General features: G+C 40.8%; 1 protein-coding gene and 1 pseudogene across 1 annotated transcript in view; both read left to right on the top strand.

Annotated features, from left to right (window-relative positions):
- Positions 1-26,396, top strand: part of LOC137291274 (carcinoembryonic antigen-related cell adhesion molecule 5-like) — a 224,105-nt gene that overhangs the window by 30,254 nt on the left and 167,455 nt on the right. The window contains exon 2 of the mRNA XM_067822607.1: positions 2,882-2,961. Coding sequence (XP_067678708.1) covers positions 2,886-2,961 — 76 coding nt within the window. The 5' untranslated portion in view covers positions 2,882-2,885. The remainder of the gene's footprint in view (positions 1-2,881; positions 2,962-26,396) is intronic.
- LOC137257991 (uncharacterized) lies at positions 5,414-10,779 on the top strand (annotated as a pseudogene).

Raw genomic sequence — 26,396 nt, 5'->3', positions numbered from 1 at the left:
CCTCAACGTCTTGAAATATTAATATGTCCCTTAAAAATGCGTAATGTTTCAACACGAACCTGGCCATCATTCTAGTCTGATGTCTGATCTCAATGAGTAAACCTCTATTTATACACAGACAACAAATATACTCCCATATTCATTTATTCTCAGACAGTATTTTACATTACAAATCCACATGACTACCCCAACGGACCATCTCTGTCCGAGGGACTCCCACCAGGTTCAAATAGGGACAGTCTGGAGACCACTTTTCATGTTCGACCCAGGGATCATCATCGACTTCCCAGTTCTTGAGACTGACACCACACTGAACACACTTGCAAGCGTCTCCTCTGAGCAAGTACACAAATCCTGCCTGGGCCATGTGACTAGGACTCTGTTTCATCTGCACTGGCCAAGACTGAAAAGAATTCAGCCGTTCTTAGAACTGAGGTTTGAGAGGGATACTGTCCATACATAGGTACCCATCATCATATTCGGTCTTGCCTGTCTCAAGTCCCAGCAATGTTAGGGCCTGTATCTCCCCGCACTCCTCTAGGGCTTTGCAAAACAGGGTGTATGCTTGGGGCCCTTGTCTAGGTTACATGTTGAGTAACTCTCTGGCCCGGTCAAAGGACAGTTTCTCCATAATCGCCGCTTTCATGAGACAGGTAAGGACGTTAAACTGCACGAGTTTGTCGACCACCTCTTCTACACGCTGTATGGCCTGCACGAGGCCAGAATAATTCTTCCTTAGGATATCCCGGTGAACTGTTTCTATTTTCTGTCTTCAAAGTAAACAGCTACCAGAATCAGTAGAGTCAAGAACATAGACTGGAGAGGTTACGTTCTCTTTGGCAAGTGAAGTCGGAATGATCTGGAGTGCTGTTTGGTGGACCTTATATACCCCATATGAATCTAAAAATAAGTTTTAGGGAAATCCCCATGCACAACATGGTCTAAAGATAGGAGTGACTCGTTTTTTAAAAATAGACACACCAGGTGTTGATATAATAGATCTCAATATAACCCGTTGCCAGGGGACTGTTCTAAAAATAGATTTTGAAAACTAGGTCAAATGTGGGTCTTTAAAGGCCTCTATACTACTGTTGCAACAGTCTAATTTCGAGACAACAAGAGATAGTGTAAGAGCGGCTGCTGAGTTTCTTGTGAGGTATTGCTTGATATTTCCAATGTTCCTGAGAGGCTTGAAGGAGGCCTGCACAGTATGAGAGATGTTATCATTGAGTGACAAATCTGCATCTATGATGACACCAAGGTCTCTGACTTTCTCAGAGAAACTGATAGACGATCCATCAAATTGGAAAGAACTGACCTCACGTTGACTTCTGTGCCTGGCTTTCCCAACAAGAATGCACTCAGTTTTAGCACTGTTGAGTTTTAACTTATTGCTGAACATCCATTTCCCCACCTCATCCCAACACTGACCAAGATCCTTGAGAGCGATACTAGATTGCACAGGGTCTGGAGGGAAAAATATGTACACCTGAGAATCGTCAGCATATTGATGGCGACCGAGCAGGTGGGTATCGATGATAGACCCCAGTTCCTTGATGTAAAGGGAGAAAAGAACTGGTCCGAGGACCGACCTCTGGGTTACCCCACATGTGAGATGGATCTTGCGTAAATACTGGCCATTTATGACAACAGACTGATATCTGTCACTTAAGTAGTGAAAGTGAAATCGTTAACAGAGAGACAACAAAAGTCATTTCATTTGAAATTAGGAAATGGCCTACCAGCTAGTGTCTGGTGAATTTTAAAGCACTTGGATGTGCGAGCGGAGGACACCTCATGAAAACAAAATTCATTACTACCGATGCCGAAGGTGGTACTTCATTTCAGAACTGATGCTGGATATTTAGTAATCAACTGTGACATAAGCGAAAATAATTTAGTGCATTGTATTTGTACAAATGATTGATAATGTCTGGCGTCACAGCTTGGACAATAGCTCATATGCAAGTCAAGGAGTTCAGACACAGTCGATCTGATAGGTCAACCAATACGTCAAAATTAGCAACAGAAGTCTATTCATAAAGAGTGTTAACCTAAAACATACAGTTTATGTACGACCGAGTACCTTCGAGTACCCTTGTATCCTCTTCTCTGTTGCTATGAGGCAGAGTTCGCCTCTCAGACAAACACGCTATTTTTCAAATGGAGGGTCAGAAGACTACATTTTTGTTTTGTTTTTCACGTCTCATAACGGGTGTTCTACAAGACTGGCTGCCTTTAAGCACACCCACCTTTCATTTCCCTTTCCCAGTCTGTGAGATGCTGTTTATATCGAACCTGACGGTGATCACGTGACTTGGATCAGCCACTATATTTCTCCGAATTTTCCTCCACCAAACTGGCACCGTGGGGACTTAGATATTACTACTTTTAATTTTACTTTTAATTAATACTTCATGCATATTTAGCTCGTTTCCAAGTTGGCGAAAATGCGGGATTGGTTTAGTACAGTATTTCAGCATTCCATACGTATTTAATCGGTAACCGAATATGTAAATGGGGTTAGTCTTGTTCCGTGCGCAATACAATCACCACCAGGCCACTTTGTATTAAACAAATGATCTTGTTTCTCATTACCTCCCGACAACAAAATTCCACCTGACCCTATTGATATTGTTTTTATATCTTTCCATTACAGGAAAATGCAACCATGACTCTCAAAATGTACATGTACTTTTGACACTTCGGATGTTTTATTTGTTATCGGAGAAGAGGTATAAATTTTCACAGAAATCAAGAGTTTATGACATTAAATGTGTACTAACTGTAAAAACCAAATCTGCCTTTCCCCCTTTTTTTAAATAGGTGATGAGGAAGAACGGTGTATATGGCCTAACAAGACGTTATTGTTTTATTTCAGTAACATGAGCAGGGCTACTGGAAGAAATGAGGCTCGTGTACACCATTGTTTGATGATGTGCTTCGGAATAGTCATCAGTGGTAAGTATAGCCATGGAAATGAACAAATGGGTTAATGACTAAACAGCTATTCCTTACCGTGCACTTCTTTTTTTGTCATTGGGTATATATTTTATAGTCTGATTTCCCTATGATCACTGATTCTGTGTGAGTTCTGTTTGCGCAAGGCATCTTGAGCATAGGGGTCCGCTGTTATTAGCCTGAGTGATTGTCTCCTAAGCTTATTAACAGTTCATCTGTCAGTGTGCAGTCAAAGGTGATTTTGCATATTTTCTGCAACTTTCCAACCACATTTACTGTGGTTGTTGGCATGGAGGCAAATGAAGACGTTATTACGGTTTTCAACATTTGTCTTGGCTTTCGATGTGTTTTGTAGGTGTATTTTCCCACCTTCAAGGAGGAAATTCAGACTTTCCTTAGAGGGGTGAAATAAACTTCCAATTTTGAATCAGAAAATGTAGCATTTATAATAATCCTCCATCCAACTTTTTCAATTCACTTGTCACAGTTCTATAATGTGTTACGGTTAAGAAAGTGCCGTGACAAAAGGTATAAGAAATCCCCTCTAAAATATTCAATCATATATTGAGCAAAAAATGAGCGAGTTATAATGAATCACAAATACAGATTTCTAGTACACTGCAGTCGAGTCACAAGTCTAAGATAATGGTCACAAACATAAAATAGTAACTCACCAGAATCTTGGAATTACAGAGAAAGAGAGCAGAAATTCTAAATGATGATGCGACCCGTGAAGGTCCCGGGGTAGAATAGGCCTTCAGCAACCCATGCTTGCCATAGAAGGCGACTCAGCTTGTCGTAAGAGGCGACTAACGGGATCGGGTGGTCAGACTCGCTGACTTGGTTGACACATGTCATCGATTCCCAATTGCGCAGATCGATGCTCATGTTGTTGATCACTGGATTGTCTGGTCCAGACTCGATTATTTACAGACCGCCGCCATATAGCTGTAATATTGCTGAGTGCGGCGTAAAACTAAACTCACTCACTCACTCACTCACTAAATGATGATGCAATTAGCAGTCAGGCGTGGAGTGTCAATCTTGGATGTAGGATGTAGGTCGACTGCTGTTGACAGTCGATGATAGGCTGAGGCAGATCTCTAGAAATTCCGAGTTAGTCAGTGCAATTTCCCCCTTGTCCACAACACTACAACCAGCCCTTGTATATACGACACACAGTCGGGAATGTTCGAGCACAATGCAGCCACATCAACATTCTCTGAGAATCTTGTAGCTGGAAGTAAACAATACATTGCCATGGGCAGGTAACTGGGGCGCTATCAAGAAGGCCTGCCACTAAAATACTATTGCTGTGATATGAAATTTGACCCAAAATAACTAACACTCAAAACTCTAAATATTGTGACCCAATAATAACTATCACTTAATCAATGATAATACAAATTACGGAAAACACATTCTCTTAACACACCCCCTTGAGGAAAACAGAAACTTTCTGTCACAATCATTGCAAGACAATACTATGAATAACATGAGAGCCTTGTTGCAGAATTAGTATGATATAATGCAGATACAAACATACAGCATCATTAAGTCATCATACACTGAAAACCTGGAAAGTGCATTGCACAAATATTGTCTATGCTTTTAATGTGTCTAATCACAAGATCGAACCCGTCCAAGGTCAAACTCCACCTCATAAGTCTTTGGCTTTCGTTGTACTTTTAATGATGAAAAGTCAAACGATTGTGATCAGTAAAATTTTCAGTTGGCAAATTAGTGGTACCTAAGCACACTTCAAAATACTGTAAAGATAGCTAAAGATTCTTTTTCTCAATGGTAGAATAGTTTCTTTGATGTTTGTCAAACGTCTTGGAAAAATACCAAACTGGGTGGTCAGTTCCTGAATCATCTTCTTGAATCAGGACAGCACCTGCGCCAACATCACTTGCATCTATTTGCAAATTAAAAGGTTTCTCAAAATTTGGTGTCTGCAATACTGGGGTTAATGAGTATGAGTATGGCTTTGCCTTTTGCAAATGCAGTCGGACAACTGCTATTCCACTGGAATTTTACCTTTTCCCAAAAAAATGCTAGTAGGTGATTATAAACATCTCAGAAATTTTGACCAAACCTTCTATGATAGTCTGCCATACCAAAGAATCTAGTGAGTTCTGACTCACATTCCAGCAAGTGAATTTATTTTGGGTTAAATACGGTAGAGCTTGCCTACTGCAGCGAAGGTGTTTTGCACGTGAGATTTGTACTGAAGCCACGTGACGAAGGTGACGTGGTGAGATTGAGCATGAGTTGAGTCATTCGAGGTCTTCGCACAACACGGCGAGCAGCTTTCTTAAATCTACACTCTGCTATGAATCAGCGTTCGCTTTCACCTTCACACCATTCGGAGGACTCTGATGCATCCAAGACGAATCAGCAGAAGGAATCCATAGAAGGTTATGAAACTTTTCAATTATTTAAAGATTACATGGATTGCAAACTAAAGACATTTAAACGTCACATTATTGAAGAGAGTGAAGAAAGATCATTCGCAGCGCTCAAAAGGGCTCGTAGAGATTCAGAAATTCCAAGTTTTCGGTTTAAAGGCAACCAACTTCAGTATAAATTTAATGCTGGTTGTTTGGACAAGATTGACACTGCTTTCAGATACATTAAGAGTAGCAGGTATTCTGATTGTGTGGGGATTCTCCAAGATCTTTCCTCAGACATTTCTAGGAGGAATAAGCATATCCGTTTAGCGGATAGGTCACCATCTGGTTGGGCTGTTGTGGCTGAACTAGAGGGAGATGATATTGCCTCTGGATCAGAGGAAGAACGTAGATTCGAGAAAGCGGAGAACAAAGCCCTGCGCAAAAGACGTGCGTCCTCATTCCGGACCAGAGGGAGACCCAACTATGTTGCACCCAGTGCTACTGTGTCTTCTGCTAGCATGGTTGATACTTCTAGCGAAACTACAACAGGTCACAGCAGGCCATTTCGTTCCATGGTCAAACGAGGTCCAGCTCCCAACCAACAGTGTTATTTCTGTGGCGGGTTCGGCCACTGGAGGGTCGCCTTCCAGCGGCAGCCTCACTACATGCAGCCCAGTCAGTCAGCTCCGATTCAGTCCAGTCCAACCAAGATACAGTTGTCAAGAAGTAAAGATGTCACTTCAGGTAACCATGTTTGTTTAATAAAGAAGTTACTACTTTAGTCAGATGAATAGTTTGTATCGTTCCTGAGAGTATTCTTAAAAAACTTGTTTTAGGACGAGTTGCTGTGGAAAGTTGCAGTTCCGACGTTCAGACGCCATCAGTCAAGAAAACCAAGACACAACAGAGGGATGTTACTTGTTCTACAGTTTGTGACATTGATAGTTCTGCAGGCTTAGGAGGTAATGACCTCGCTTCTGAGTTTATTCAGCTAAGGTCCTTCGAGTTTGAATCCGAATCTTTGTGTGTTGTGAAAGGTAGTTTAAGGAAACATGTTTCCTTTTGGGTTAAAATTGTGTTCTTTCTATTCCTGTCAAGAAAACAGAAGATATAGTGTCTAGTTTTTCAGCATTCACATCTGTTTTGCCCAGGTTCACAGCAAGGAGTTTGGCTGCTTTAGCAGGTAAAGTCATAGCTCTTACTCCTGTTTTGGGTGATGTTTGTAGACTTTTCACAAGGCATATGTATTCCGAGGTCCAAAAGGCTTCTTCCTGGGATAGATTTCTTAGGTTAAATAATTCTCATTGTGTGTATGAATTGCTGTTTACATATTGGCGAAGGTTGTGGAGGTTATGTTGCGGATTCTGATCATGTGTTTCAATATGTCTGGGACTCTCAAGAGAAACTTTGTAGTTCCACGTGGAGAGAATTGAAGGCCATAGAATTAGTTCTCATTGCGTTTACCAGGGTTCTAATGGGCAAAACTGTAAAGTGGTTCACAGACAGCAAACCATGTTGTCATGTAGCTTCATGTGGTAGTTCTAAACAACATCTACAACAAGTTGCCACCTCCATCTTTGTGATAGCCAATCAGTACAACATAAGGTTAAAGTTCAGCTGGATTCCCAGATCAGAAAATGAAAAGGCCGATGCTCTGAGTAGATTTGAAGATTCGGATGACTGGAGAGTTACAGATGAAGTTTTCAAATTTTTAGATGGAAGATGGGGGCCACATTCTGTAGATCGTTTTGCAAACCATTTGAACACCAAGTTAAAAAGGTTTAATTCCAGGTCATGGGTACCAGATACAGAGGCAGTTGATGCATTTATTCAGCAGTGGTATGGGGAGAACAATTGGGTAGTTCCTCCTGTGTATTTGGTGTGTAAAACTGTACATTTCATCTTAGCATGCAATGCTTCTACTACATTGGTGGTGCCAATGTGGCCTTCCCCTCCATACTGGCCATTGTTATTCCTGGAAGGGCAACCCAGAAAATTCATTACAGACATGATTTCTGTTAAGTGGCAGCAACGCTGTTTCAGGAGGGAGCAAGCAGAATATATTCAATAGTTTCACTGGGTTCATGGTTGCTCTCAGGTTTGACAACTGATTATATATCTTTTCAGGTATATTTTCCGTTGGTATATGGCGAGACAAGGATGATCTGGTGCACCAGGATTTAGTTGACTTATCTACAAAAATGCCTGAAATAGTTTTAAAATCTAAAGCAGATGCTACAGTGATAAAATACAGAAGAGCTTTTACATGTTGGAAAAAATGGGCCTCAAGGTTTAAAGAAATAACTGTTTTACCTGCAAACTCTTTTCATGTAGGTTTGTACCTTACGTCATTGATTCAGTCGGGTACAAGGTCTCCTGTTATTATGAATGCAGTTTACGGTATAAGATGGGCACACAGAGTAGCGGGTTTACCAGATCCATGTCAACATGACCTGATTAAGAATATTACAGAAGCGGCAAGGAGATGTTACAGTGACCCTCTCAAGAAGAAAGAGCCTATAGATGTTGTTATTTTGGAAAAGTTAGTTGTTAGATTTGGCAGAGAGGATTGTTCGCTTGTAGATTTAAGGTTTCTGACAATGTCCATTCTTTCATATGCTGGTTTTTTTTCAGATTTTCTGAAGTTTCCTCTATTAGGCGGTCTGATATTTCTTTTCATGAAGGATATGTTCGTATTTTCATAGAAAAGAGTAAGACGGATGTGTACAGAGATGGTAGATTTATTGTAGTTGCAGCATCTGGTTCCAAACTCTGTCCAGTCAGAATGCTTCACCGTTATGTTTCAATAGCAAATATTAAAGAAGATTCGCATGAGTTTATTTTCAGACAAGTGAGTTATTGTAAAAAGCAAAGGAAATATGTTCTCAGAGGTAATAAGCCAATCTCTTACACGAGAACAAGAGAAATTTTCAGGGAAAAATGTCATGAAATAGGAATAGATGTGAACAGTTTTGGTTTGCACAGTTTTCGTGCTGGAGGAGCAACAGATGCTGCGAATGCAGGTGTACCTGATCGTTTGTTTAAGAGACATGGTCGCTGGGTTTCCGACACGGCAAAAGATGGATATGTTAAAGATGGATTGTTCGCTTGTAGATTTAAGGTTTCTGACAATGTCCATTCTTTCATATGCTGGTTTTTTTTCAGATTTTCTGAAGTTTCCTCTATTAGGCGGTCTGATATTTCTTTTCATGAAGGATATGTTCGTATTTTCATAGAAAAGAGTAAGACGGATGTGTACAGAGATGGTAGATTTATTGTAGTTGCAGCATCTGGTTCCAAACTCTGTCCAGTCAGAATGCCTCACCGTTATGTTTCAATAGCAAATATTAAAGAAGATTCGCATGAGTTTATTTTCAGACAAGTGAGTTATTGTAAAAAGCAAAGGAAATATGTTCTCAGAGCCAATCTCTTACACGAGAACAAGAGAAATTTTCAGGGAAAAATGTCATGAAATAGGAATAGATGTGAACAGTTTTGGTTTGCACAGTTTTCGTGCTGGAGGAGCAACAGATGCTGCGAATGCAGGTGTACCTGATCGTTTGTTTAAGAGACATGGTCGCTGGGTTTCCGACACGGCAAAAGATGGATATGTTAAAGATGACATAAAAAGAGTTACTGACCGTGACTTCTATGTTAGGCTTATAATTTCCTGGATCTGTAATAAATAGTTCTCACTTCTTTGCCCTGTCTTTTAATTTCGAGCTGCAGTAGGCATTACCCATGCGAAGTATTTTGTTGTACATAAATAAATATTTTATGTTCGTTTGATCGAAGAGAATTAGAACATAAATGAATTTATTTTGGGTTAAATACGGTAGAGCTTGCCTACTGCAGCGAAGGTGTTTTGCACGTGAGATTTGTGCTGAAGCCACGTGACGAAGGTGACGTGGTGAGATTGAGCATGAGTTGAGTCATTCGAGGTCTTCACACAACACGGCGAGCAGCTTTCTTAAATCGAGTGTATTGGAACTTGTTGAAGTTATGAAGGTTTCAGTATTGAACCTTCAATCCGTATGGATAATTCTGGGTTACAAGCCGAATGGTTCATGAACGCAGTATTGCGATCTGTATTAGCAGTGAGGTACTGAGGTTCGGATGTAAGGAGGAGAGGGCTGACCTGATGTGATCTTATATGACATGGAGCGGCCTGGAGATGGGACCTGACCCAAAATTGAGGATGTAAGGAATTGGAGATATGTATTTTAGTTTTGTCTCGCATTTAAACACAAACAAATGAATAATAACAGTAATGATAATAAGATATTAATAATATTAAAAAAATGAAGCTAGTATTGCAGGAACGTCTGTTGTATACTTCATATATGTGTAAGCAGTTTTTTCTGGTTTTGAATTTGCTTGTTTTTCAGGTACAGGTTGAAGGTGCAGACGAGATGGTATTTTAATATTCTGCCGGCTCTTTGTATACTCTGTGTTAATAAACCTGCTCGCCTGTGAGCTGCGGTAGGCATTACCCATGCGAAGTATTTTGTTGTACATAAATAAATATTTTATGTTCGTTTGATCGAAGAGAATTAGAACATAAGTCTTATTGCTTGAAGCCATTTTCAAATTTTCCATTTTCAAAAGTGTTTCATTCTGCTGTGCTTCAATTGGTCGTACAATAGTCTGCTGAAATGTTTTAGTCATGCATAGTGATACTTGTCTCCTCGTCGAATCATGAATAAATTGATGGTTTTGCGTCCATGTTCGTTCATGAGGAAGCTGAGCCAGTGCATGACCGTTGCGTTCCTTCTTGTCCAAAGACGTAGATGGCTACATGATCATTCTGGTTTTCGATTTTGGGTATCTTGGAGGTAGGAGTGTGTTCGTCTATGCCGTCTCAGGTGAGCCTGTCATCTTCGGAAAGTCTGTCCAAATGTGAGTTGATTGGAAACATCGTGGATTGAATCGTCACCCTCATGCAATCATTGCCTTTATTTTGATGTTAACCATGGCTTGATTTTCCTTGTAGTATGGTGGCAGGTCCAGGTACTATCTCACTTTGAAAGGTGGTTACTTGGCTATATGCAGATTGGCACGATTGACCTTGACCACGAGCCCTTGGGTGTCTAGCATTGCAGGGTTTGTCATATTTTTTTGCAAACGAGGTGTCGTTGGATGCTTCGATGGTTTGGGGCTGAGTCACATCTTGAGAGCCTCCGGAATGATTCTGGATGTACTCAGTGGAGCCGTATACCTGCTTTATTTCCAGTAACATTTTCACCACAATTTGAAATTTGAAGCTTCCCAGATGATACAGTTCCTTGCTGACCTTGGCTGTGATCAGGTTGTCAACGTCCACTTATTTCTCAGATATTTGGAGTTCTTCGTCCACATGAACCAAAGTTCATCTGGTTTGTGTTCCTCCAGCAGTTCAAGACGCTTCGGTTTCCTCTCCTAACGCATGAATAGCTCCTTCGCTAGGAGCTGGAGTTGTTTCTCTGTATGAGGTGGTTTACGAGGAGAACTTATCAGCAATTTTAACAGCTGAGGTTTCCTCAAAGTTGAATAACCTGTCAGGTCGCATTCTTTCGCAAGCTTTTTCAGTTCTCAGATGGTGGGCATTGTTGCTATGATCAGATGCGAAGTCAAATCTCTAATAGGGTTTTGAGTTTTGCTATGTTCAGAAGCCAAGTCAAATCTCTAATAGCGTTTGAATTTTAACAAGTGAAGTAAAATGTCTTAATCCTCCAGAAGATTGTTGGTGTGCAAAGTATGTCTCACTGTGTTTAGCAGCTCTGCCAATACCTTGGATAGTTAAACTTTGAGACTCTTACAATTTTCTTTGATTTCTTACACATATATATACACACACATATATATATATATATATATATATTTGCACGCACGTCAGACTTTGATCCTCACTAGTCGGTTGCGTCCGTTGGGGTAGTCCGCTCTATGAGATTTGCAATGGAGATAATGGCATTTCATGCCTTTGCCGCACATTTCGCTCATGTAGTTGACAAAACCTGTTGGTCATCATGTGTATGCCTCAGTGATTATCGCCCCCATTACCGGAGCCCAAAACATACAGCATGCACCTGACGGTTCTCAAAGCATATTGATTGTACAAATATTTCTTGAGATCTTCCCACAGATCCCAATTGTACAGAAACGCGCAAGGTTCTGAACCTGAATACAATAGTCTGAACATAGGTTTGAGGCTAGATACAATAGGGGGGTTGATGCGCTACATCTCAGTATAAAATTACGATCAGACTCATAGTGACAAAAAACATTACTCACCAAAGCCTGTTCGTCTCACCTCACCGTCATCTTTGATGATATTTAAGTCATTTCAGGATGCAATGGTTGCCGTTTTTGAATGCTCGGGGATCATTTTTGGGCACTGTTGTACTGACACGCGAGTTTTGTTTCCATTTCAAACGATGAGTTTTCCTTTACAGAGGGTTTGTTTCGGTTTAAGAGGATATCATTGCAGTTTGGGGTGATTTTTGTTCTGTTTCCGTTTCAATGGGTTTGTTTTGGTTTAAGAGAATATTGTTGCAGTTGGAAACTGAACAAAAATCACCCCGTTATAGAGGGTCTGTTTTGGTTTAAAAGGATATTGTTGCAGTTTTTGGTGATTTTGTTCTGTTTTGGTATATATGAGTTCAGTTTTGATGATTTGTTCACCGTTTGTATGGTAGGCCTGCATTGTACAAGTATAAATTCAATTGACCCTCAGCAGCAGCCATCTTGGTATTCTGGATGGTGATCCTTTTGCTGATGTCATTGTTGATGCAACGTCAACTGCCATGCAGCCCGTCGTTGTCCATGGATCACATGTCACCCATCGTGGCCTGGTAAAACGATGCATGTCCCTTGTGCAACTTGAAGTCGAGCGGCATACAAAACTGTTTCCCTTACGTCTTGGTGATGGCTGATGATCTTGGCGAGCTTATCTGTCCTGAAACCATACCACATATGCAAACGAATCACTTAGGTATTATTGATGCCCTGGTACACATTTTCCGAGTATTCTTTCTCTGTTCTCTAAAGATCAGTAAATCACGTCACTCTCATCGACGCTCAGTACCTTATTGCTGCTGATTTCAATTTCTTGACGATAGTGCAACCAAGGTATTTGTTTAATATAAAAAAGATATTCCAGTGGGTAATTTAGACATGCAGCCTCTGTTGGTCGAAGTAGCATTAGCAGACACCTCATTCATGGACAACGCCATAACTGGCGAACTCCAGAAGACAACCATGAACAATTATTACTATGCATTGCAATGAGATAATGATTACATGGGCTCACATATTGAAAACCCTTCGCTTTGTCACTTGTGGCCAGACTTCACACCATTGACTATTTAAGGATACAACTGAAAACATCCGAGAAGACCACTCATTGGATCGAAACGATTTGAGAGATGGCGTAATGCATTGAGGAAGTATCTGACAGACTCAATGACATACTGTCCATGATGGATGAAACCCAACAGTTATGACCAGCAATGGTTGGAGAAAACCATACAAACTATGTGCATCGCTGGTCAACAACATCACCAAGCTGAACACACTCAATGACCACATCGTGTATGAGCAAGACCCTCATCAAATTCTACCTTTCCGTTTGTGAAGGCATGAGCTGTCCAAACACCTGATGTATGATCCATTGCAGGGTCCTCAATAAGCAGATTCTCATCGCGTCACACGTCCCTACGCAACGAAGGAGCGTGCTCATGAGTGTGCTCCTGAATAAAGCAGGTCATTTGATAGCAAGTAGACTGGATGGTCTAAATACGAGCTTACAGTTAGCATATAAATTCAACGACATATCTGATTTCTTGCAAGGGATACCAAACAATTCCACACTTTACATAAGTGTTTCTTGGGGAAGAATTGCCCAAACACAGTATCGAAATGATGCCAGGAGCATAGCTCTGTTGGCTCTGAAAACATCACATGTGCTTGATTTATATACAGAAAAACATCAGCTCTTACGCGAGTCTCAAGGACGTCACGGTTATCTTGGATGATAAAATCAATCTCTCATCTCACAAAGATTTATTTACCTACCTAAATCCATCTCATCAGCTTAAAGTCTACACATCAGAGATTGTCGCAAAACCAATTAAAAAGTTTTCCCATTGTACAAGCATAAAATCATGGGCAACATGTCAACCCTGAACCAAAGCACAACCATCGCGTTATCTGATCTCAGGGACAAAGAAGGATTCAACCAACTCAGTACAGAAAATACCTCGAACTCATCACACTTACAAAACAATGTGCATGCACAACAAGAAGTCATCACTGAATCTCAATTGGGTTGGATCATTAATTTGGTCAGGATCGCAATGTCATGGTCATTTTCATATCTGAACATTTTGATTTGATTAGCTTGACAGAGGACCAACTGAATATCATATCATGACAGAGTATACACACACAAGAATGGGTGTGTACCTGGTTGTGGATAACTTGACGAAAATGCTGCAAACCATCGTAGACGGGTCTCGTTTGCAGCAGCTAAGAGAAATCAAATGACAAATTAAACTAGAGTGTAACACACGTAGAGCGTTTTATAAAAATATATTGCAGGGCCTTCAATTACGTGGACAGTATAGCGACCGACATGGGCTTAGGAGTGGCGGGCGGTGGCTTGCTGTCCACCAGTGTTGCCGCGCCAATAGTACTGAGCATCAAAATAATGGCAGGAGCGACGGGTTTGATTGGATTGGTGCTGAAGTACATATCTCGTAGACAGGTACAAACTAACTGTTCAGACACGTCGTTATTTGTTACCAGCATGCTCTGAATTTCTTTCCTGCATCGATAAACCTCCAAAAAGGAAAGACCCAGTGTCCTGAAATGAGGATGTTTTCCTCACAATTTTTAAAGTTCCCATAATTTTCTTGGATAGGAATGTTCAATACCAGTGTTTTCTCTTAGGCACTCTTTCCATGTACCACAGACTTTACCATCCACTTTTGCATTAAGATGCTGTTCATATGCTACATTAAGCCATACCCCAAAATCAAGCAAGGATGTATAGAATGTAGTATAAGACTTGTCAGATGCTGCCAGGACGAACTGCATGTTTTGACATATCAAGATGGCTTGTTTTTCAAGCCAGGCTTTCACTTTCTCTTCCGAGACTCAAGCTTGATTTCCAGTAGCCATGCAGGCTGTATTACATTTTCTCCAATGTTGTATACATGGATGTGGGTGTGGGTACATTTAATTAATTATTCGCTTGTGTCCATACACATAAGTGGTGACTGTCGAAGGCGATCCATCGTTTCGTGTGAAGGTCTTGTTGATCATCAACAAGATGATACACAGACTGATGATATACATCACCTTGCACCCATCACCGTACTGCTTTTTCAACATATTGTAGTTGAAATTGTACCATCAGGCGTTTGGACAGTTCGAGGATGCTCAGCCCCGCATAAATAGGCCGGCTGAATTTGATATGGGTCTTGTTCATGTGCAGCACTACCAAGTTGTTGTCGAATATCTTGCTCAGGCTGGCGATGAGTTTTTTTAGCTTGACTTCCTCGGTGGTGCATTTCTTTATGAGATAATCCAGTGACTGATATTATGACATCACATGACACTGGTACAATGACCTGAATCAACCAAGTCATTGGATCTTACAAGCTCTACATCAACATGTTTTCTCAAATTCTCTATGGTCTTGCTGAACACGGAGTTGTTCATGAACATGTGCAGATTTTTCTCAAAATCGCATTCAGATGTAATGCTCCACTCCACTTGGTCACTCTCGACTCAAGCACTTGGTGGACTTTCTCTAGTTCCATACCCAATGACAGGTACCCCTGCTGGTTGCGATAGTGAACAATGCATTTCATTTTGTTCCTCAAGTTTAGCACAAGTCTTTTTATGTTGGCTGGCTTGTTTTCCAGCAAGTTTCATTGTCCGGCTGGACATCTAACCCAGGTTGACCATCAATCGTTCGGGAGCCAGGGGATGAAATGCTGATGGATTTTCCAGTCCACTTTGAGTATGTAGCCTTTGTTTTGAATCTGGGTTTCTGCGTCATGTCAGGCAAAGAGACCATTCAAATTCCCTGTTGGGGAAATACTGGCTCATCGCCCAGCCATACAGGTTGTTGGCATTGAGGAGGAGGAGGTGTTTGGTTGGTTTACTGGGATCGTGGTCTTTCATGTACTTGATGTTGGCTTTGGCGTAGCGTTTGAAAGCCATGGAAATCCTGCCTCACAAGCCTTTCTCGACGAACAACTGCATGTCGTAATCCATCATCAGTTTCATCTCCACGTCCGTCTTTTTCAACAGGGTGTCACAAGAGAGATCGGGAGAGGAGAAATACCATGCCGGATCCATGACGTACTGTTTTGAGCACGTTCTTCTGTATATTTCGAACACGTTGGCCAACAGTAGCGTGTCCATTTTCAAGTACAGGTCGTGGTAGTCGCCCAGTGTATTGCAGCCCAGTTTGTTCCACACATCAAGCACGTGCACATAATCGTTTGGGGTGATCGACAAGTCGGTCATTGTGCTGTGAAAGTGATCAATGGGAGGCAATCGCGTTTTGTTGAACCTGGACCAGCCATCCATGTATTCTTAAGGGTAGACGCCCTTCCTCAGCAGCAGAGGTCGTCTCTCAGCGTCAGTGAATCGATTGGTGATGCGTAAGTCGTTTGGGTCATTGCGTTTCGTGAGACCATCTGGAACTGTCTATGAATTTCAGACTTCTCAACAAGGAGATGTATCTTTCCATATTGGGGATGCACGTAAATTTGCTGTAGACTTTCACAATGGCCTGCATGATCAAGTGAGGTTGTGAAACACGATGGGTATTAGTATGGTTTTGGGATTGCTTTTTAGCTTCAGGTTGCAGGTGTAGTGCGCAGCACGTCTGTAATTCATGGTGATGTGACAGGAATCTCTCACAATGTCGCAGTTCAGGGTGACATAAGCCACACATATGATGTTTGTGGATGAAGAATTTCAAGACGTTGTTTGTTGATGATGTTTTCTTTGGGTATATCAATTCATGCCTCGGCAATCCTCCTTGTGTACAGCTTGTCGATGTCTTCAGGGCACCCATGAAGAGCCACCTCCTCGTGGTGGGTGCTGGGTAACGGTAAGTGCTCTTCTCCCGTGTGGAACCAGGACAAAATGTGTCCACAGCACCCCATTGCTTGTCGTAAGAGGCGACTAAATTGGGCAACGTGTTTGCTGTGTTGGTGGAGGACGGGATCCAGGTGGTTGAGGGCAGTTGGGCCTTTAACTGCGTTTCATTTGCCCAACACACAACTTTGGAACTTACTTCATCTAGACGGGTGGTTGAGTTGGCCCGATTCAACTAATCGGCTGGTCATGCCAAGCGCTGTGCATGGATTGTGTATGTGCACAAATTTGATTTGGAATTTCGGCCTTGGCACTACTGGTGATCTGTAACTTTTTTGATTGTGAATTATGATAATATGAACTTTGCCTAGAGTTATTTTGCCAGAAGGCGATGGCTCATGGGCCAGTTTGGTACATTTTATTATTTATAATTCTTCTACTGGAGTATATCATCCGGGTATCCTGGTGCTGCAAGCCGGAGGTCCGCTTGCTTTAGCATTGTCCTTGTAATACTCCGTGGTGATGGGGAGCTCGGATGATGAGCCATATGACATCAATCGTGGCTTATGAAATACAAAAAAAAACCCAAAACGTCCACTTGAAATTGATCCTGTCCTGACCATAGACTGTCTCTATCCACTTAGTATTGGCCACATTTCCTTGTTGTTGAGGCTCTGGACAAGACACCATTAAAGATGAACCCTTTCGCAGTATCTAAGGGTATTCAAGGTATTGCAGGAGATGTTAAGAACAGTAGACACTTATGTTCGGGTGCGCTACTAGTTGAGTGCGGCAAGAAACAACAAGCAACCAACTTGATGAATATTGCATCTTTTGTGGGTATTCTGGTCACGGTCTATGCTCACTAGACCTTGAACACGAGTAAAGGTATCATCAGAGATAGTGATCGATTGTTTCCTGATATGACCGAACTTAGCATCAGAGATGAAAGATCAAGGTGTGCTGTATGTAAAGCGCTTTTCCACCCGAAAAAACAATGCAACCATCCAAACAAATACCTATCTGTTTTCTTTTTCATCACCAAATGCTCCCAAATCAGTTAAGGCAGGTTACTGCAACATAGAAATCTGAAACCTACATCCCTAAAACCCACTCAGGTGTTTTACATGCCAGAAATATGGACACGGTGTAAATACCTGCACATTGTCTGTTGTGTGTGCTCACTGTGGTGAGAAGACACACACAACAGAAGATTGTGACAGTGATGTTATAAAATGCACCAACTGCTCAGGTGACCATTCTTCTTCTTTGAAACAATGTCAAATTTGAATAGAGCAAATGGCGATTAACAAAATAAAGTTTACCCAAAATATCTCTTTTTCTGAGGCAAAGAAACTGGTGAAGAGATCTGACCTTTCAGAAGATAATGCTACAGTAGCAAAATCATCATCTGAATCCAGCTCTAAAATAACAAAATCATCCACAGAATGCCAAACAACCTTGACTTGGGTCAGTTCCGACTACCCACAGGTTTTATACTCTGCTATCACATCCCAGACTGAGGAATCAATTCCTCCTACATCAAAGTCTTCTGATCATAAATCATCTTCACAGGCACGCCCCGAGTCTCATTCAACAGCTGACATACAACAAATTGTTAAAAACCTAAACCTAAATCTGATGCTTCAAAACAACAAAGTGGCACAACCCCAAAAGGATTACAAAATAGATTTCAGTTATTCAACAAATATGGATCTCTTGAAGATATGCATCTATCTGAAAACGTCCATTCTAAGGCACATAGCTTGTCGCCTTCAAAAAAGGTGCGGGGTAGATCCCCCAAAGATAGTTTATTCCAACAATATTGTACAGTGGAACTGTAGAGGATTGAGGACTAATTTACATGAACTACAGCTATTAGTCCAAGACTTTACACCTTCTGCGATCTGTTTGCAGGAGACTTATTTAAAACAGACAGATACTTTGGACCTTCGTCATTTGCATGTTTTTCCATTCTAGAGAACATTATTCATAGCCCAGTTTCACTTAATCTGCAGGCCGTTGCAGTACGACTGACTTTGCACATTGCTTTTACATTATACTCTTTCTATATCTCTTTGACGTTTCACAAAACCGATCTTCAAACTCTGTATGGCCAACTTCCGAAGCCCTGTATTATAATGGGAGATTTAAATGGGCACATCCCACTCTGGGGTAGTGTAACTACCAACGCTAAAGGTAAATTGTTGGAGAACATTTGTTCTGACAATGATTTATGTATTTATAATGATGGTTCCAACACATATTTACACCCTGGTACAGGGACCTATTCTGCTCTCGACTTGGCACTCACAAATTCAGAACTACTCAATGAATTTGAATGGTCAGTCCACGATGACCTCTGTGGAAGTGACCATTTTCCTACTATACTAAAATCTGTAATTCCGTCTGATGTTCCTCCATCATTGAAGTGTAATTTTGATAAGGCTAACTGAGCTTTATATGAAACACTGTGTGCGGAGAAACTTAAACCTGAACTTTTAATTGACATTCCTGATGCTATTAAATGTTTTTCTGATGAACTGAATTCCATAGCTGATGAGTGTATACCAAAGTCCTCTGCAGTTCCACAAATTCGAAAACTATGGTTCAACAATGACTGCAAACAAGCTAGGAAGGCAAGGAAAACAGCAGAACATTATTTCCGTCGCCATCCTATGGTGCATAATTTAAAAAATTTTTAAATTTTAAATGCTAAAGCACGGCGTACTTTTAAACACAACAAACGCCAATCTTGGAAAAATTATGTATCCAAAATAAATTCTCGGACACCCACGTCCAAGGTTGGAACATGGTTCAGAAAATCAAAGGTAAAGGTACTAAATCTAGTGTCCATCATCTTAAACATGAAGATCAATTACTTACTGATACATCAGATATTAGTTTTACGCCACACTCAGCAATATTCTGCACATTTGGGAACCGATGACATGTGTCAACCAAGTCAGCGAATCTGACCACCCGATCCCGTTAGTCGCCTCTTACGACAAGAAGAGTTGCTTTTGATGGCAAGCATGGGTAGGCCTATGCTACCCCGGGACCTTCACGGGTGGAGTGAGTGAGTGAGTGAACATTTAACGTCACATCGGCAGTATCTCAGCCATATCGTGACGAAAACATTTAATTCTGAAACGAAATATATGTCTATTATAAAACCTGTCAACGAAGGACAGTAAAACAACTAAAATATCACAGATGAGAATATAAAACTAGTAACTATACCTAAAACAATTTATCTATAAAGGACACTACAAGATAAAAATGGGCTATAGATTGCTAACAACTGAAAGTAGATCACCATGCTAGGGACCATGGGGGCTTACAGTACGTTTGCTACCTGCATGGACCCTAGGTGGATTTACATCATCCCCTCAGCCATCAGCAATTTGGGAAATCTAGCCATGCAAATAAAACGACACTTATGCTACGATTAAAACCGTGAAAGTTTGAATTTACTTTGAATGTTTGTGGACTTACGTACCCTCTCAGGGAGACAATAGTTTTACAGTACTTCAACCCCCTTTGAGGATACAGCCACAAACAAGCACAGTTACCAATTTAAACTTCCAGTAATAAAATATTTATCTATTTACAATTCTGTCAATAAATCTAATTCTTTTAAAAATGCAATGATTAAATGAGAGCTTGTGTTATTAAAAAGATCCTTCAGAGTTCGTGAATGAAAATACTGATCCCTTGTGATGGAATACTCAACACAGTCAAGCAGGACATGCTTGACAGTGATTCTTCCATCACAAGGGATGCAAAACGGAGGATCCTCACCTTTAAGCATATATATATGTGTATATCTTGTGTGACCAATACGACATCGTCGCATGATGACCTCCTCAAATCTGGACTGACAACCCAAGTAGGTGTAGCCAATATACGGTTTTATTTCATGTAATTTATTGATACCTACTTGAGTGTCCCACTTCTTCTGCATCAGATCACGGATGTACGTTCTAATGCGTGCTTTGTAATCTGAATATGGAAGAAGAAGTGGTGTCACAGATTGGTTGAGTGCTGCCTTGGCGGCAAGATCAGCCATCACATTCCCAGAAATACCTACGTGACTGGGTAACCAACAAAAGACGATGTCGTATTGGCCAGTAGCAAGAGTATTATACAGTTCAATAATTGCTATTAAAAGTGGATGTTTACAAGAAATATTTTTAATAGACTGAAGGCAAGAAAGAGAGTCGGAATATATTATATACTGTTTACGTTTCGGGTGTCTTTGAATATATTTGAGAGTTGTTAATATGGCGTTAGCTTCTGCTGTAAAAATAGAACTATTATCTGGTAATCTAGAAGATATTGTTCTGGATCCAATGACAGTAGCGCAAGCAACTGCATCACCATCCTTGGACCCATCTGTAAATAATTATTTGTAATTGTTATATGTATGTTTCAATTGATTATATTCTTGTTTATACTGTAATTCATTTGTTTCTGATTTTTTAAATGTAGTTAATGTTAGGTCAACCTGTGGTCTAACCAACTGCCAAGGGGGAGAAGAAAGAAGACGGAAAGGAGCTATATTGTCCAGCTCAATACCAGCAGCAGCAACAAACGGCTTTATTCTGAGCCCAAGAGGTGGAACAAGAGAAGACTTTTTGCTATACAAATCCTCATAAAGAGGATTGAAGACACAGTTATATGCAGGGTTGGATTCGTTAGAGTATAGTTTTGTGATATATTGTAAAGATAATTTAATACGGCGTTGTGCAAGAGATGGTTCATCGGCCTCAACGTAAAGACTGTCAATAGGTGAAGTTCTGAAGGACCCAAGACAAAGTCTTAGACCTTGGTGATGGACAGGATCAAGAAGTTTAAGAGTGCTTTTGCAGGCTCCACCATAGACGATGGAGCCATAATCAAGTTTAGAACGAACGAGTGATCGATATAGATGGAGAAGGGTAGCTTGATCCCCTTCCCATTTTGAATTTGAAACTACTTTCAACAAGTCAAGTGCTTTCAGGCATTTAGTTTTAAGAGATTTAATATGTGGTAAAAAAGTTAAATGTGAATCAAAGATTAGACCCAAGAATTTAGCTTGCTTCACAACTTTAATTTGCGTCCCATCTAGAGACAGTTCAGGGTCTTTATGGGGTTTGTATTTACGACAAAAATGTATGCAGTTAGTTTTCGATTTGGAAAATTTAAAGCCGTTTTCAAGACACCATTTATTTATTTTGTTTAAACACAACTGCAATTGCCGTTCAATGGTATGCATATTTTTACCACGACAAGAAATATTAAAATCATCCACAAATAACGATCCATCAATTGAATCGTTTAAAACTTTTGATAAACTATTCATCTTCTGCTAAAAAGAGTGACAGATAAAATACTGCCTTGTGGAACACCCTGATCCTGATTGTAATGATCAGACAGGGTAGAACCCACACGGACCTGGAATTGTCTGTCATTTAAAAAGTTGGCAATAAATTCAGGTAAACGACCTCGCAAACCAAAGTCATGTAAATCCCTCAAAATGCCATGTTTCCAGGTTGTGTCATATGCTTTTTCAAGATCAAAAAAGATAGACACAGCATGTTGTTTATTAATTAGTGCGTTTTTCACAAATGATTCTAAACGCACTAAGTGATCGACTGTACTTCTGTTTTTACGGAAACCACACTGTATATCTGTGATAAGATTATTTGTTTCCAAGTACCAAACAAGTCGATTATTTATCATGCGTTCCATGGTCTTGCAAACACAGCTAGTTAGTGAAATAGGTCGATAATTGGACGGATCCGTATGATCACGTCCAGGTTTAGGTATGGGTACTACTATGGCGTCACGCCATGAAGGAGGAAAGTTACCCGATGTCCAAATATCATCAAAAATATTGAGAAGAGTTTCTAGGCAGGATTCCGGTAAGTGCTTCAGTTGATAATGTATGTTATCAGCTCCTGTAGCAGTGTCATGAGCTTGATCAAGAGCAGTATGGAGTTCATGAATAGAAAACGTTTCATTATAATCTTCCCCATTATCAGAATTGAAATTAATAGTTTTCTTTTCTTCTTGTTTTTGATATTGCTGGAATTTTGGTACATAATTTGAAGAGGAAGAGTGCTTAGCAAGGGTTTCACCTAGTTTATTAGGAATATCTGATTATTTCAGTAAGCAATTGATCTCCATGTTTAAGATGATGGACAGTAGATTCAGTACCTTTACCTTTGACTTTCTGGACCATGTTCCATACCTTGGACATGGGTGTCCGAGAATTTATTTTGGACACATAATTTTGCCAAGATTGGCGTTTGTTGTGTTTAAAAGTACGCCGTGTTTTAGCATTTAAAATTTTAAATTTATTTAAATTATGCACCATAGGATGGCGACGGAAATAATGTTCTGCTTTTTTCCTTGCCTTCCTAGCTTGTTTGCACTCATCGTTGAACCATGGTTTTCTTATGTGTGGAACTACAGAGGAATTTGGTATACACTCATCAGCTATGGAATTCAATTCATCAGAAAAAGATTTAATAGCATCAGGAACGTCAATAAAACGTTCGGGTTTAAGTGTTTCAGCACACAGTGTTTCATATAAAGCTCAGTTAGCCTTTTTAAAATTCCGCCTTGATGATGGAAGAACATCAGATGGAGTTACAGCTTTTAATATAGTAGGAAAATGGTCACTTCCACACAGGTCATCGTGGACTGACCATTCGAATTCATTTAATAGTTCTGAATTTGTCAATGACAAGTCGAGAGCAGAATAGGTCCCTGTACCAGGGTGTAAATATGTGTTGGAACCATCATTATAAATACATATATCATTGTCAGAACAAAAGTCCTCCAACAATTTACCTTTAGTGTTTGTATCTTAACCACCCCAGAGTGGGTTGTGCCCATTTAAATCTCCCATTATAATACAGGGCTTCGGGAGTTGGTCATACAGAGCCTGAAGATCAGTTTTGGCAAACGTTGAAGACGGCGAAATATAAAGAGAGCATAGCGTAAACGCTACATGTAAAGTAATTCTCACTGCCACAGCCTGCATATTAGTATTAAGTGGAACAGGGCTTTGAATAACGTTTTGTCTGACCAAAATGGATGATCCGCCAGTGGCCCTATCACTCGGAGGTGAAAAACAATGATATGCATTAAAATGACGAAGGTCAAATGTATCTGTTTGTTTTAAATATGTCTCTTGGAGACATGTCGCTGAAGGTGTGAAATCTTGGACTAATAGCTGTAATTCATGTAAATTAGTCCTCAGTCCTCTGCAGTTCCACTGTACAATATTATTGGAATAAACTATCTTTTGGGGGGATTTATTGGGGATCTACCCCGCACTCTTTTGGAGGGCGACAAGCTATGTGCCCTAGAATGGACGTTTTCAGAAACGTCCATGTCTTCAAGAGACCCATATTTGTTGAACAATTGAATTCTATTTTGTGACCCTTTAGGAGCTCTGCCACTTTGTTGTTTTGAAGCATCAGACTTTGGCTTAGATTTACTTTTAACAGTTTGCTGACTGTCAGCTGTCGATTTAGACTTCGAGAGTGACTGAGATGATGATGGTCAGAAGACGACTTTGAGGTACTAGGAAGTGATTCCTCAGTCTGAGATGATATAGCAGGGTACAAAAGCTGTGGAGAATCACAATTCACCCATGTCAAGGTAGTTTGGCAGCCTGTGGATGATTTTGTTCTTTTTGAGCTTGACTCAGATGATGTTTTTGCTACTGTAGCATAACTTTCTGGAAGATCACATCTCTTTACCAGTTTTTTTTGCCTCGGAAAAAGAGATATTTTGAGTAAACTTTATTCTATTTATCTCCATTTGCTCTATTCAAATTTGACATTGTTTCAAAGAAGAAGAATGATCGCCTGAGCGGTTGGTGCATTTTTTATAGTCACTGTCACAATCTTCTGTTGTGTGTGTTTTCTCACCACAGTGAGCACACACAACAGACAATGTGCAAGTATTTACACCGTGTCCATATTTCTGACACTTAAAACACCTAAGCGGGTTGGGGATGTAAGTGTCAACACTGATATTACAATATCCTGCTCTTACTGATTTTGGAATACTTGGAGAAGAGAAGTGGAAGAGATATGTGTTAGTAGGTTTTGTTTCTGAGTTTATCCGACTTGTAAATCCTTTAACAAAAGTCACCCCTTGATCTTTCATTTCTGATACGATGTCAAACTCAGTCATATCTGCAAACAATTGATCTCGGTCTCTAACAATGCCTTTGCTCGTGTTCAGAGTCTTGTGTGGAGTAACTGAAACCTGGACTCCAACAAAGAGCTCAGTTGACAACAGGTTGGTTGATTGCTGTTTCCTGCTACATTCTACAAGTAGGGAACCTGAACGTAGTCGTCTGATATTTCGTACCTCACCTGCTATGCCATGTATACCTTTAGATACCGCAAATGGGTTTAATTTGAAAGGTGATTTGTCAAGAGTCTCGATCACTAGAAATCGTGGCCAGTATTCAACGGACGGAATAGACGGTCGTAGTTCAGCATCATCATTGTCAAGTTGACGTTTGTTTCTTTTAATGGGAGTTGTGTAAGCCATAGTTACTTTAATATGGTTCATCATCTGAGCTCCCCACCCACCACGGAGTATCACAAGGACAATGCTAAAAACAAGTGGGCCTCCGACTTGCAGCATCAAGGATACTCAGATGATATACTCCAGCAGAAGAATTATAAATAATTGATCTACCAGTTTTGCCCATGAGCCACCGCCTTCGGGCATAAGACTCTAGGCAAAATTCATATTATCATATTTCACAATCCAAAACGTTAGAGATCAATAGTAGTGCCAAGAAAATTCGAACAATTCAAAATAATATTTGTGCAATGACACATACACAGTCCATGCACAGGGCTTGGAGTGACCAGCCGATTGGTCGAACCGGGCCCATTCGACCACCCGTCTAGGCGAAGTCAGGGCCAAAGTGGTATACTGAGCAACAGGAACACGGTTACAGGTCCCTATTGCCCTCAACCACCAGGATCCCCTCCTCCGCCGACACAGGGCCGCAACCCACGGCAAACGGGTTGGTGGACCAAATATCCCCCCGGGTCCACAACGGGGGTGTCGGCGAGCTCTTGGCGTTACCCAGCACCCACCACGAGGAGGTGGCTCGCCACGGGTGCCCAAAAAGAAACAGTGCTCACGGTGCTACCTAAATGTGAAAGTAGACAGAAAAGATTCGTGGGAGGGGGGTGTTTAGCATTGTCCAGAACATGTAACAACCCAAGGTGCTGGACGAGGTGCTGGGGAGACGTTACGAAGGGGTGTGGGGTCAGACACTGCAGTGACAGGTGAAGGTTTGGGAGAGCTTGGAGTGAGTGAGTGAGTGAGTGAGTTTAGTTTTACGCCGCACTCAGCAATATTCTGCACATTTGGGAACCGATGACATGTGTCAACCAAGTCAGCGAATCTGACCACCCGATCCCGTTAGTCGCCTCTTACGACAAGAAGAGTTGCTTTTGATGGCAAGCATGGGTAGGCCTATTCTACCCCGGGACCTTCACGGGTAGAGTGAGTAAGTGAGTGAACATTTAACGTCACATCGGCAGTATCTCAGCCATATCGTGACGAAAACATTTAATTCTGAAACGAAATATATGTCTATTATAAAACCTGTCAACGAAGGACAGTAAAACAACTAGAATATCACAGAGTAGAATATAAAACTAGTACCTATACCTAAAACAATTTATCTATAGAGGAAAATACAAGATAAAAATGGGCTATCGATTGCTAACAACTGAAGGTAGATCACCATACGAGGGACCATGGGGACTTACAGTACGTTTGCTACCTGCATGGACCCTAGATGGATTTACATCATCCCCTCAGGTGTCAGCGGTTCGGGAAATCTAGCCATTCAGTAAAAAAACACTTATTCTACGATTAAAAACATGGAAAGTTTGAATTTAC

This window comes from Haliotis asinina, chromosome 1 (assembly GCF_037392515.1).
Source record: "Haliotis asinina isolate JCU_RB_2024 chromosome 1, JCU_Hal_asi_v2, whole genome shotgun sequence".
Lineage (NCBI taxonomy): Eukaryota > Metazoa > Mollusca > Gastropoda > Lepetellida > Haliotidae > Haliotis > Haliotis asinina.
The sequence above is the reverse complement of the archived record's forward strand: the minus strand, read 5'-3'. Positions and strand labels throughout refer to the sequence as shown.